Source organism: Seriola aureovittata, chromosome 6 (genome assembly GCF_021018895.1).
Source record: "Seriola aureovittata isolate HTS-2021-v1 ecotype China chromosome 6, ASM2101889v1, whole genome shotgun sequence".
Lineage (NCBI taxonomy): Eukaryota > Metazoa > Chordata > Actinopteri > Carangiformes > Carangidae > Seriola > Seriola aureovittata.
Genome location: NC_079369.1, coordinates 7,341,296 through 7,355,709, shown reverse-complemented (window position 1 = coordinate 7,355,709; position 14,414 = coordinate 7,341,296). Strand labels below are relative to the sequence as shown.

The window sequence follows — 14,414 nt, the reverse complement described above, 5'->3', positions numbered from 1 at the left end:
AAGATCAAAATGCAAAAGGTGGAATGAAAACTTGAGGAAAAGGTGTGGTTCTTAATAGAACCTATTTAATAAGATTGTTATTTTGATTGGGTTTTCAGATCTGAAAGCATCAAGATGTGATACTAGCGGAAATGCAACATAACATGATGTAAATAGTCAATTTTGACTTTAATGGTTTCTATTCCCAACTTTTCCTTTACTTTCCTGTTGTTTGAAACAGGAATACAGCGATGCACGTCAAAGGGGGATACTGATTCACCACAAGGAGATGTCACTGTCATGTGTCTATTCCCACTCCATCAGTTCAGGCTGACCTCTGAATGTGATTCAGAGCATCAAAGCGGACACACGCAGCTCTCTGCTGCAGTTCCCCCAGCCTCCTGCAGAGGGAGCCACAGCGCCCGGCAGCACAAAACCAGGCAGCAGCAGCTTCTGTAGCAGCAGCAAGTGCGGTGCGGTCGACCTGAGAGGAGCGGAGAGGAGAGGGCTCCGTGCCGCCGTCGTAAGGAAACATCGCACAGATGAAGGGACCGTCGCGAATTACTATCACATATTCTTCCGTTTGACTGTTGTTACATATCAGACAACACATTCCTCCTTCATCCCAGCGGGGTAGCACCGTCGCCGTGGGTCTATCATTCGGAGGGCTTTCCTGTTTTTCCTCCGGGAGGCTGAATGGAAGCAGCAGCCGAGGGAGCGGTCGGGCTGTCGGAGGCCAGGGACGGGAGCCCGCTATCCGGGGCCGCAGCATCCGATGATGCGGACACCGTCGTTGGAGTTAGCTACGGGATGGACGCCGCAGACATGGGTACGCTGTCACCTGTCATATAATCCCTTTCCGCCATTAATGTGAATTTCATCATCCTCATATCCATTTCCATTTAAGTGTCTGATGCTACCGCTGTGACCAAAAGTCCCGACTCATCTTTGCTAGCAAGGAATTGGTAAGCTAGGCTAGTAGCTAACTTAGCTGAATGGATGAGGAGAGCAGGTGAAGTTAGGTCCTATAGATACTGTATGTGTCACCGTATGATATGTATTGTCCATTCGTGTAGGCACAGTCGTGACTAGTCAGTAACGCAACAACCCGAGGATAGGAGAGGAATAGACAGATGTTTGAAAGACAAATATAAAGCATGGTAGAGCTGTAAATATTAACTGCCATATAGGAACAGTCAGGGGTGTAGCTACGATTTTTTACCACCTCTTCCACAGGAAGAATATTCCTCTATGTCCCCCTCCCCTGTTTTCAAAAAACAATATGTAGATTTTATGGCACCATGACTTATCACCACCTGTCACCGCCAGGCTGTAGAAAAACGTTATATATTTTTTTTGCAGAAATCATTAACGCTTTAATGTGGGCTTTCCATTTGGCACCATCTTGGCAGTTACTGGAGTCAGAAAATGCAACACTTGGCAAGGAGCAGGACTGATGAAGAAACAGCAGCCACTATGGCTGACTGAGACAGGCTGAGACACCTGGCACATAGACATTCATTTTTTATTTTATTTCAAGGGTGTTTTTTTTTTTTTCAAACTGACACTAATGCACGTGTTAGAGGACGTGAATTAGACCTTTTTCTCAGTAGACATTTTGAGTTGTCACAGAGGGAAACGCACAGGTGTTGGTAATAACATTAATTATGGCTCTGTTTTATTCAAGTGTCCCAGTAAGCCATGACAGTGAGCCAGCATGAACAATACCAGGTGCCTGAAACTGAAGGAGCTAAATGAAATTCATCCATCATTCATTTTATAATCTACACCTGTACTTTTCCTACTGTGGCATGTCAAAATGTCTTCTGTGAAACAGACATGTTAGTAAATGAGGCCATGGTTAAGATTAGACACATACCTGAAAAATTTGTTAAAGCAGGCATTACTTGTTTTTAACAGTGTCTCCCTTTACAGTTTTGTGCATTGAGTGAATAACTGTTTGCTGCTTTGTCACTGCTGTGTTGTGGCTGATTGTGTCATAACGTTACAGGCTGAATTTATTGTGTGTGTATCAGTGATGAGACACGAGGGAGGTGTGCTAAGATATAAGTACCCTCCTCTCCGATGTCTTTTAATCTGTTGTAAATTATTCCAGGAGGATGGAGCAGTATATGTGAAGGCAGGCCTAAGTGCTTCAGGAATTTTGTGTTTGTGTTTGTCAAGATTTAAGAGAAGGGAAGTTAGATTAAACAATTAGACTGGTTTAAAGAATAAAGAAAATTATGCTCTTTTCCGACATAGAGAGAAGGTTGTTACAAAACTTGTGTAGAGACGTAGAAGTAGACTCATGCATAGGCTATAGATGCCGACCATGATCCATTAATTACAGAAAATTCATCTGCACAAATCTCTATCTGCAGAATCTGTAAAAACAGGCTTGTCAAGTTCATCTGTATTCTATAGGCCAGTTGAAGCTGGTTGTAAAGGAGAGTTTGTCATATCAAATCCGCTTTGACAGACCCGTCCTTTACAGGTTTTCATCAGGAATTTTGATTTGAATGCATTTAAAACTAATTTTAGATTAACAGCACTGTCAGGAGGCAGTTAAAGGCAAGTTGTAGTTGTCCAGTAGCTAAGCTAATATATGGAGCATTATAGTATATATATATAAGACTGCATCATCAACATAGAGATGTGTGCTCCTATGTAAATGACACAGCATTATTTAATATAGCTTAGTGGCGACTTTAAAGTATACTATTGGATGTGGTTATGTCTGTAAATGCATGTATGTGTTTCTTTAGGTATATGTTGGGCTCTTGAGTCTAACTGCTATCAGTCATGCTGCATTAACTGGTGTTTTCATTGTCCCTGGTGTGAAAGGTGCTCAGAAGGCCTACCTCCACACAGAACAGACTAATGAACCAATAGCTGTCTAGTGATTGTTAATTGTCGAGCTTAGCTGTATCAGAGGATAAAAAAATGGAAGCAGGGTGCCTTTGGCTGCAGATGCCTTTTTTTCTAGCATGCTTGATGGCGCGTGCCTCATGCACCTGGGGCAATTTCACAAGTGTGTGCCTGCTCAGTCAGTGCAACCTTCACATGCAGTGGAAAACAAGGCTTTACTGGAGAGAGAGTGAGATTGCATGTGCAGATATACAGCGCTGAACAGATCCATTATTGACTACCACTGCCAAATGTTTTCAGGTTGATGGTTTACAGACAGTTAGCATTCACCTGTCTGTGCCGTATTTTGAGCCACTGGACATTGGCTGTGAGAGCATTAAAATATAATGTTTACAACAGAGGGCAACTCTTCATAGTATGATGTGATATGTTTATTCATTATTCATCTGTGGATCGGCTAATGCTGTGGGTTGAGTTGGTTTTAAATATTCCTCAGGCTGCCCTGATATGCTATTAGTGCAGCATTTAATAATTGCTTAAAAAATCCCATTAGATAAAAAGCCAGTCTAGTTGATACCTCGCAACAAGTTGTACAGTGAAACAAATTAGGATTTTATTCTGTTTCTAAAGATACCTGATGTGTCACTATGCAAAATAGACCGAAAAACACACATTTTCTAATACAACCTTTTCTAAACAGCCATTAGATACACACACATAAATCTTGTAGGCCGAAACATCTGCTATAAAGTAAACAGTATTCCTGCGTTGTAGCAGAGTAAATAAACAGACTACTGCTGTAAATCTGTGTGATTTCACTCATTAGTATCAGTCAGTAGCATGTTACTGACCAAAGCAGCCGTGGATGTCTCTGAAATACATGACTGCTTGAACAGAGATAAGATCAACATGCAAAACTTATTATATTACTTACATATACACTGTTCCTCATAAAGTTGGAATAAAATATTTTTTTTACCTCTTTCCATGAAATGATTGTGACAATGTGATTTATTTCATTTCACCTGGGTAATTGGGACACATAATGTAATCATTGCACCTGGTCAAAAGTGATTACTGATGCATTTGAATAGGAATAAACAGAGGATTACGTCTGAAACAAAATTATTTCAACTTTATGGGCAACATTGTATTTTAAAATGCATCACTAAAGGCTGCTGGAGTCAACCCTCTTAAACTGTGTTCTTTTTCTCACTATTTTAATCAAGGAATAAAGGCTATCACATTCTTAATGTCATAATGTTATCAAACATCAAACACCAACAACAATGAATGTGCAACCATCAGCTTCCTGCTAGTGATAGTATCAGACACTGCACTGCTCTATCATAGTTTCTATCACTATTTGACTTAATTAGTATTTCATCGTGCCATTTGTAGGATGATTGTATCTGAATATCCACCACAATTTTGAAGGTTAACCTACTTTTAAGTTGTCAATGTTATTCTTTTCATTGCTGATTTTGTGTCTGTCGTCTGATACAGAGCATTTGTAGGTTAAGCTAGTTTGTCTGATAAGCCTTGCAGCAGGGGTTGTTGTGGATCACACCATGACTCCCATGCAACATCTGTCAGTGAAGGGTCTTAAAGAGATAGTCCATTAACAGCTAGCTGAAAACTGTTTAAACCAGGGATTGTGTTAATTTCTATGACAGTGTAATGACAATGTAGTATTGGCGCTGCTCAATGGGAATGAATGCAAATGTCAGCTGCAAGAGTCCGGCTTGATTCTTACTGACTAGATGCTAGATGTTTTGCGCAAGATGTGGAATTGCTCAACGGAGAGCTTGGTTAACGTCAGAGCCTGCGTGTGTGTAATTGCAGACTGCAGCCCTCAGCTCAGCTGCTCTGAATGTATGAATACAACGATGTGTGGGTGTCACAGCTGGCTATTAAATAGCTGTCTGAGCATTTAGTCCCATTCAGACTCCTTCGTAATTTGTACTTATAGTCTCCTGTAAGCTTGACAGCATCGATCTCACTTATCGTCTCCCAACACTCATACTAATTTCCTCTCACCTGCCACCATGGCTGTAGGTCTTTTTTTTTTTTTTAAACTTCCTCTCCACTCCTCGCCTTACTCTCATCTCCTCTTACTCGCCGCTGAGTGAGATACAACTCATCTACTTCCTCCTCTGTGAGTGATTCCCTTGGCTCAGCCACTCATTTGTCACTATCCATCAGTCCTCCCCCTCGCTGTTTTTCTGTGTTCTCCGCTTTAGGCATGGCCTGTCAGAATTGCTGACGGAAGCACAAAGGGCTGTTGCCTCCTGTGGAATTTATCATCCATCTGTTTCCTCCGTATTATTCCTTCTACAAGGTCTCTGTCTCTGTCTCTGTCTCTCTCTCTCTCTCTCTCTCTCTCTCTCTCTCAGATCAGTTTGTATGGCTAGTTCAACAAGCTTTTATAGGAGTTTGACCCTCTGCCAGGTTGTTTGATGTCATAGTATTTAACATAGATGATGACGCAGTTCAGTTGCGTCTTATGTGCTGCTGATTTTCTCAGTAAATGGGGGATGTGTGCTACAGTTGCTATTTTAAACAGACACCACAGCACGGCAGGAGCGTTGTGTTTGCTGCTATCTGTCCTTGTGCTTAGCCAGGTTTTTTTTTCTTTTTCTGAGCGGTACCTGCTGGGAAGATCAGCGAGGGAGAGAGAGTAAATAAAGGAAGAAGAAGAAGAATTTTAGGCTTCTGTTGTGGTGAATTTTCAGTTGTGAAAGACTATATCTGTGCTGAATGAGGCTCTGGCTCAGTTTTATGCATGACTGTGGTGACATACTGCCCAGGCTTCCGTCAGAGAAGGAATAAAGCAAGGACCTGCTGATTTCAATTAAGAGAGTTACTGTCCCCACTGTGCAGTCTATTATTATTTCATAATCAGCACCTGGAGCATGTGCACAGTCAGACAGGAGCACGAAGCTGTCAAAGTTACCTGAATCACCCACATAGAATTAGTGGAGATTACTCTCAACGAAGAAAGCATTCGAGTGGCGCCTGCTTAGTAATTACACCCATTCTGGTACAGAGAAAATTGGAAGCAAGGTTAGGCAGTGTCCTGGTAGCAGCAGTGAAGCTGGATGATGATTGCAGAGCTAGTACTGGTTTTCCCTGTGTCTGTGTTGGTTTCTTTTGTATTTCCCTCCATTGTCCAAAAATAGAGCTGCACTATCTGCAAAAAAAACCCAAAAAAACATATTTCAATTATTTTTGCAGATATTTCGATATGTGATTACGATTACAGGTGGATTGGTTGTGTGACACATTTTACCTTCATCAGTAAGATTGCAGCTCCTGATTTGGATATTGCACTTGCCCATATTGTGATTTTGATTATATTTCGATTGACTGTGCAGCGCAATCCAAAAACAACTTATTAGGTGAAACCCCAAACTACCTGTAGATGTGATTGGTTCTGTGTGTGTCAGCCCTGTACTAGACTTATGACCTGAACAGTGTGTGCTGTGCACCCATTGGATGCTAAGATAATCTCCCAATAAGCTTTTAGAAAATTGATTAAAATGATTAACCGCTATAATAACAAACAATTTTAGATTATTTTTTACAGTGGTTAAAGCTCGTATTACTTTTCATACCCTAAGCCTTAGGCCTTGTGTCACTTTTCTACAAAGCATTTGAATACTAAAGTTGTGCATATCCAGAGTTGAGATAATAGAGCTGAGATGATTAGATGATTAATCCATTGAAAAAAATCATTAGCAAGTCATTTTCAATGCAAAAATGACAAAAATTCACTGCAATTTTCTTTCGTAGGAAATTGGATATCCTGAGGTTTTGACATTTGAAAATGCCCCATTGTGTTCTTTGAAATTGTAATGGGCAGTATTTATTATATGCCAAATAAAAAACGTAGGAAATAATTTACGGATTATTCAATAATGATAATAGTTAGCAGTAGCCCTGTAGGATAGACCAGATATCACTGAATTTTATTTTTTGTTATTTATGTTATTTATTTATTTATTTTAATCTCAGGTTGGTTGTTTTTTTAGAAGTCCTATCTTAATTAATAATTCTCTTACCTTCATTAGTTCTTTCAAATTCAGTGTTAGTGAATAGACTTGATCTTTAAATTCTCACCGTAGTTTCAGAGAAATAATCTGTGTTATTTACAGTCTCAGTCTGCTCAAAGTGAATTGCAAGCACAGTGGAGGACAGAGATGCTGGAGGGCATATGTAAGTTTAATGGGGTCTGAGCAGTGAGAAAATGTATTCATTCATTAAACAGTGTGAGCCTGGTTGGCAAATTCAGACTCCCTGACCCTGGAATAAGCAGCACTGTCCTCCTCTCTCATGTGATGGTGAATTTGCTGTGGATCCAGATCCTTAAGTAATCAAGGCTGCATTTTCTGGTGCCACTTCATTTGAAGTCTCTACCTGGCCTGTAGTGCAGATTTGTGTCTCTGGCTATGATTTACAGAGCTTTTTAGTGGCTAGTTTCTGACGCACTCTGTACCTACTGTAGTGATGTGCATTTTATTTATTAAATGAGTAAAGTGATGTGGAGATATACCTCACTTATAGTTAATACTTCTCTCCTTTATGCATATACATTCACGAAAGAGTTGTGCAAATAATGAGAGGAGATACAGTCAGTGTGTGTGATTATTTCAAGTGCAGAAAAGTTCCTGCTTCAGAGGTAGGATTTTCTGCCTAAGGGGCAGATTTGCACAGCCATGTTAAGGTGAGGCTGTGGAGGAGAAAATAGTTTATTCAGTTCATTACTGACCTGTCCATAATTCAGATTCAATATTATTAAGTAATAATGTGTAATAATTTAAGAATCTGTAATAAATGTTCTTAGTCAGAATTTTTATTGAAGCCTTGGTAAATGTTAAATTACTTTTTTACTACTTTAAATTAATGACCATTTTATCTCATTTCAATTATGGTATACCAATTTATTTTTCTGACCTTGTTCATGTCAGGCTAGTTTCAACCATATAATTGTGTTTTTTAAGCTTTTTTGCACCTACATTGTATTTCCAAATACATAGTTAGTAATTACTGCTTCCTTATATGTTGATAAAATTCATATTGTAAACACACAATGAAATACAGCTACAGTGCAAATTTTCCTCCACTTCCATGTCCACAGGTCTGGCCTTGCACGTCATGAAGGTTATGTTACAGTTTTAAGATTGTGTTGCTCCTAGATTGTGATATATCCTCCTGCAAAATCCCCTCAGTTATTACTGTTTTTGCAGGGAAAAGTACTTTGTTCACTCCTCTCCAGACTCTCCACAGATGCCTTTCTGTTTCCTCCTTGTTCCAACGGTCTGTGGCAGCTCAGTAAAGAGGACTCATTTTCTATACAGTTTCGAGCCAGATCAGCAGCTGCGGGCTGTGTTTGCTGCATTGTATTTTACAAAAGGCCAAGGCTGCTGTTTGTCTGTCAGTTTTTTTCTGTAGGTATTCATCTGGGCCTACAGTAGCCATGCTACTGAGGATTTTTCTTTGAAACCACAGGCAGTGCATACGACACACACTGCGCATAAAAGATAGAGGCAGCTTTCTGCAGGTTGAATGGTAAAAGATAGCGTACACCTTGCTAAGTAACTAACTGTATACCCAAGACTACTACACAACAGTGGTGTCAGATCATCTGCACTCCATGTATTCATTTAGATGGAAGTCTGCAGAGGTGGTCTGTGTGGTGCCGCATGTCAAAGATTAGTTTGTCTCAGGAGCACAATTGCAGTGTAACAGAGCATTTTGATGATGGCAGAAGACAACTAGTATCCCTGTTAAGACTTAGATACATGGTTATCAAGAAGCAATGAAAGTCCACATTGCTGTTTTTGTCACTGATGATATAAGCAGTATCATGAAAACCATTTTCTTAATAGCTGCTTCACCCTTAGATAATGTAATACAAATGTGCGACACATATATAAGAAGAACATCTTTCCATGACTCCTAATACTCTCCTCTCCTCCTCTCCTCTCATCTCCTCTCCTCTACTCTCCTCCCCTCTCCTCCCCTCTCCTCTCCTCTCTCCTCTCCTCTCCTCTCCTCTCCTCTCCTCTCATCTCATCTCCTCTCCTCCCCTCTCCTCTCCTCTCCTCTCCTCTCCTCTCCTCTCCTCTCCTCTCATCTCATCTCCTCTCCTCTCCTCTCCTCTCCTCCCCTCTCCTCTCATCTCCTCTCCTCTACTCTCCTCCCCTCTCCTCCCCTCTCCTCTCCTCTCCTCCCCTCTCCTCTCCTCTCCTCTCATCTCCTCTCCTCTCCTCTCATCTCCTCCCCTCTCCTCTCCTCTCCTCCCCTCTCCTCTCATCTCCTCTCCTCTACTCTCCTCCCCTCTCCTCTCCTCTCATCTCCTCTCCTCTCCTCTCCTCTCCTCTCCTCTCATCTCCTCTCCTCAGTCCATAAAAGGACCTTTTCCCTTGGCTGACAGCTTTCACTGCATTTTGAGGATCAGCAAGGATCATTAAGCTCAGTCCTGATCTGGGAGCTAAGTAATGAAAAACATACTGAAATTGCATAAGAGTTTGAGCACACACTGTGTGTGTGTGTGTGTGTGTGTGTGTGTGTGTGTGTGTGTGTGTGTGTGTGTGTGTGTGTGTGTGTGTGTGTGTGTGTGTGTGTGTGTGTGTGGTGTGTGTGTGTGTGTGTGTGTGTGTGTGTGTGTGTGTCATTTTGCCAGGAGGACTGAGCTGTTTTTAGCTTTGTCCAGAGAACAGGGTGCTGCTACTCAACCCTGCCAGTCTCTCCAGGAGCAGAAAAACCTCCCAGAGGGAACAGACACGCACACTCTTGAAATATCAATCTAATGTTATTAATACAACATTCCCATTAGCTATAGTGTCCAGGAGAAAATTTTAACTGAAACTGTGAATAATTACTGCAACTCCTCTCTTGTGTGTTGCTCAGTCCACACGTCATACATTCCCATAAACACACACATAGATGTCTGCATCCCTGACAGTGAGGATTTGCTGTTTTCTTGACTTGTGGAGGTGCATGTGTCCCTGTGGTGTGTGTCAATACAAACTACTATCACTATGGTGTTCATAATATTCTGTCAGAACTTGGCTGAGCAGCTAGACTCTTGCTCAGTAAATACAATTCTCTGTGCACCTCCTCACTTTCAATCTCCATTTTAATGTCTGCTGAGCTTTCAGGCCTCTCCAAGGAAAAAATATACTTTCATATCCACCTGTTCCATTAGTCAGATTTAGACTGGTGTCATTAGCTACTTTCAGTATTTTCCAAACCAGTCATTTCAGCTACTTCTCATTGTCAGTCTGAATGTTAAATAAATGGATGGTGAAGGCAGGCGGTAGATGCAGAGTACTGGCAGGTGTGGCATTTTATTGATGTTTGCATTTTGATAAGATTTCTTTTGTGAACCTTTCACCAGCAGAGAAATGTGGAAAACATGACTGTTCAGATAATGCGAGACACTCCTGCAATCATCAGTGAGTGTCTACTTAAAACAGATTATTTTTTAAAACAGTTGCATTGCCCTAACGCTGAAACACAGCAGACACAGTATGTTACAGGCAGCCAGCAAACCAGAAAAACAGACAGACGGTCACTTGACTTCCACCTGTCCTTGTGTTGGCGCCATCTTATCCTGATAATCCAGACAGTTAGTCTAGTAGCCTAGTGGGATTGGGATTAGGAATAGTAATGCAATAGTGACCATGACTTGGCTGGCTTTGCATTTAGACTGCTGTCTGTCTGTGAGACCTGCAGAAGATCCAGCTTCTTGTCTGGGTGAACCAGACTCAAGCGAGGCCAACTGGAGCAATGGGAAAGTGTGTGTCTGTTGTGTTTCTTCTTCTGAAACAGTGAAAAATTTACTCTTAGTAAATAAATGTTCTTATATTTGGACCCAGCAGCTGTTTGCCTGTAGACAGTCGGTCCATTATTCATCATCTAGTTCCAGGCTAAATGTCTTAAAGGGAGGTTTTTCTGAACCAGATGAGGGCAGGAAGCTTTTTATTAAGCCTGCTTGCTTCCCTGATGCTATTGATCATAATGGAGGATTTGGCACAGTGAAACGCTGTCGTCTCCAGCCCCCTGCTCCCTCCACACATTCACTGTATTATACAAAGTGTATGATATGCACTGACAGCAGAGGACGGAGTGGCTTTCCCCCTCTGTGCACACCGCTTTGTTCAGTAAATCAGAGGAATGCTGCAGGGAAATGTGTTTAAGGGAGAAGCTTGTGTGCCATGCCACCATGCCGGTTTAAGTCGTGTTAGTGTATTTAGAGCTGGGTTCAACCATACTTCCTACTGTAGTCTGTAAGTAGCTGGCATTGCTGATCATGTGTTTTCCTCTGCCTGTGGCTGCCTCTGTGTGTGTTTACATGCAGAAGAAGTAAGGATAAGCCGTAAGGATATTATTCTGCCAGAGTGCCGTAATTGCGAGGAACGTTTAAGCCTCTTTGAAAAGCTTAGCATTAGGAAGTTGATGACTCCTTAATTATAACTGTCGCCATCCAAGTAACTCTGCACTGATGGTCAGCTGAGAAGAATCATTGATATAGTCAGATGCGCACACAGATATCTACACCTGCACACCAGTAGAAGGAAACACTGACTATGTTTACACGCACATTACTACCAGGATTTTAGATTTTCCTGTTAATGTGATTGTGCATGGTAACATCATGTCCTAGTTACAGAAACACAGACAAGCTTGTTTGCTGGTTGGGCTGGGCTGGATTACTCTGATAGAAACCAGGATACAGTGACATGCAAACACTTATCCGTGTTTCTGATCACTGTCTGCCTTCTGCACATGTGTATCTTTGACAAAGGTAACAATAGACATGGTCATAAAAATAAAAAATCTGATTTTAAAGGAACAGTTTTCGGGAAATAGACTTTGTTTTCTTGCTGAGAGTTAAATGAGAACATCAAAATCATTTAATAAAAATAAAATAATACTGAAAATTTAATTGTTTAGTCTGTACATAAAAAGACGGTGGTAGATGAATTTGGTTACTTCACACAGAGCCAGACTGTTTCCCCCTGCTTTCAGTCTTTATGTTAAGCTTAGCTAATCATCTTCTGGCTCTAGCTTCATATTTAGTATACAGATATGAAAGTGGTATTTATGTAATTAAACAATATAAACATACAATTATTGACCTGCAGACAATGGTAAAAGGCAACAACAAAACTAAGTGGGTTCTTCTTCAACTCCCTCTGCACAGACAACAGAGAGTTATCAGAAACCTGGAGATCATTATATGTGTCTACCAAGCAATCATTGTGTGCTGAAAATGATTAAAGACGTGATAAGACCTGCAACACTAGTGCAAAGCCAAACATACTCTATTAGGACTTTTTACTGCCTCCACTTTTCCGTTCTGGACCGAGGCCAGAGACAGAGGATGAGGACCACACTGGCTCACTGGTGCGGTCATGGAAAAGTACACAGCCCGCTGGCTTCCGAGATCAAGGGCTCAGGGGTGGAATGGCCTGATGACACTGATTTAGGACCAGTTTGCCTTCCCTCAGTCTGAACACCAACCATCACTGTTGCATAACTGAGTGGAGTGAATTAGGCTAAGGTTGACCATAAATTAACATAAAAAAAAATTAAAATAAATATTAGAAAAGAGGGAGGTCCTCGAGGCGGCTCTGCCTGTCTGAACTTCTGTAGCATCCTGAACATGAGAGAACAAACAAATGACTCTCTCCTCTAATACTCACACTGTTGCCAGAGATAATATTACAATCCAACAGCATTTTTCACTGGGCAAAATACTGAAATAAGAGCTGACTGTATTTTACTCCACTTTGTACTGAGTAGGCTTTTAGAATTTGACAGTGTTATGGATTTTGGCTTTCTGTGGATCAGGTCAGGCACACTTTGACACAATAATCAAACGCTGCTTTGTTGTGGCCTGAAAAGTTAACACCCAATCGACCATCACTTAGCCTCTGCAGAGACAACAAGCAATCATCTCAGAGACTGCCTCTTACTTAGCTTGTCCTCGGGGAGTCCCAGTATTGATCCTATATGGGTCCGACATCGCAGTCAGTACGTCAATGCTGCCTACAGCAAACTATGTTAACAGTTAAGTGACACACACAATTTTTATTTTTTATTTTTGCCATTGCTACATAGCCAATGTTAGCATTAACAGCTGTTTATTTAGTCTTGAAGAAACGTTGCAAATTCAAGTCCTTAACTCGCCAAGAGCTGTCTCCAGTGGTGGAAAGAACTTCATCTACTGAGGTTAGCACGTTAACCAGTTAGCCCCTGCCCAGCCAGACCGTCTTGTCACTTTCTGATACACAGGCACTGTGGTGTCCAGACTGCCCTGATGAAGTAGCACTGCTCAGAGGATTATAACCTCTTGTCTTGTAAATGCAACAATAGCTGCAAGATTTGTGTTATCGGCAAGTGACCATCACCACCAGTCGCTCCCAGCAAGATACCGCTTTGTAGTATAAAAACAAAAACCAAAGATTTAATTTTGGAGAATTCTAACTACCGTGTCCAAAAGTTGATTGTATAACGTAATAAATTATGTCAATGGAATTATTTTTGTTGACATGTCATATGTTCTTGCGTGTTCGCTTAAAATAATGAGTGGGCTAATGGTAGCGGTCTGCATGTGTGTGCATTTGTACATTGTGTCATATGTTGCTTTGTGGCTGTGCTAATGCCCTATTTAACAGCAGCGTGAGAGGACATGTGGAAGGCAGCATCTGTCTGTTGATTCCAGGCACACGTGCCTTACTCACAAAAATGTTGGTTGACCTCAATCGGGGCACCATGGAAACAAGAGGGAGAAAAAGTGTGTGTGTGTGTGTGTGTTTGAGACAATATGAACATGGAGGCCAGAGCAGATATCTCTTATATATTTACTGTGTATACAGAGTCCAGGACACGGAAAGTAGTACTGGTTATTTCAACATCTCAGTGTCTCAGTAGTTCTCAAGACAAGTAGAATATCCTACCCTGAGTCGACTAGTCATCATATGTTTTTTCAGGAGTAGACATCTTGGGATCTGCACTATCCTGCACATCGTAAAGCAAGTTTGAACAAGAATGAACTTTGTTTGTGTCATGTGTCTTTTCATATGACTCTTTTAGTATTACAGTCACCTTATTTCATATAATGCTGTGTACTGAGGATCTTGTAGAAGCACAGGTGTTAATACAAAGTGTTTCATATCTACATGGGCTGTGTGCATTGAGGATTTATCACATTTAAGTGTTTGAATGAACTGGATTGTGACAAATCTTTATGGAAACACTGAGTTTACATGCAGATGAGTGAAAGTGCTATTGTAGTTTGTGTATGTTTTAAATTTGCAATGGTGATATTCAGTGATCTGCTCAGCTATGTGCTAACTTTCTTTAGGGCATATAGGTAGAGTAAACCCAGAATAATGTGCTGATATGATACATGTGATTGGTACTGGCATCAATACTGACTATTATTTAAGGGCTCAAGTACCAACCAGCTATTAGAGAGTCACTATTTCATACTTGTTCAATTATCTGAAACAGAAACAGAAGAACATGTAAATGAGAACAGCTTTACTGGG

The 14,414-nt window shown here is 41.0% G+C and overlaps 1 protein-coding gene across 2 annotated transcripts in view; it reads left to right on the top strand.

Moving 5' to 3' along the window:
- The first annotated feature begins 398 nt into the window (after window positions 1–398).
- The window catches only part of pip5k1ca (phosphatidylinositol-4-phosphate 5-kinase, type I, gamma a), a 45,752-nt gene continuing 31,736 nt past the window's right edge, over window positions 399–14,414 (top strand). The window contains exon 1 of one of the 2 annotated variants that reach the window (XM_056379336.1): window positions 399–808. In XM_056379336.1, coding sequence (XP_056235311.1) covers window positions 676–808 — 133 coding nt within the window. In that variant the 5' untranslated portion in view covers window positions 399–675. The remainder of the gene's footprint in view (window positions 809–14,414) is intronic. The other variant, XM_056379337.1, reaches the window with a different exon arrangement.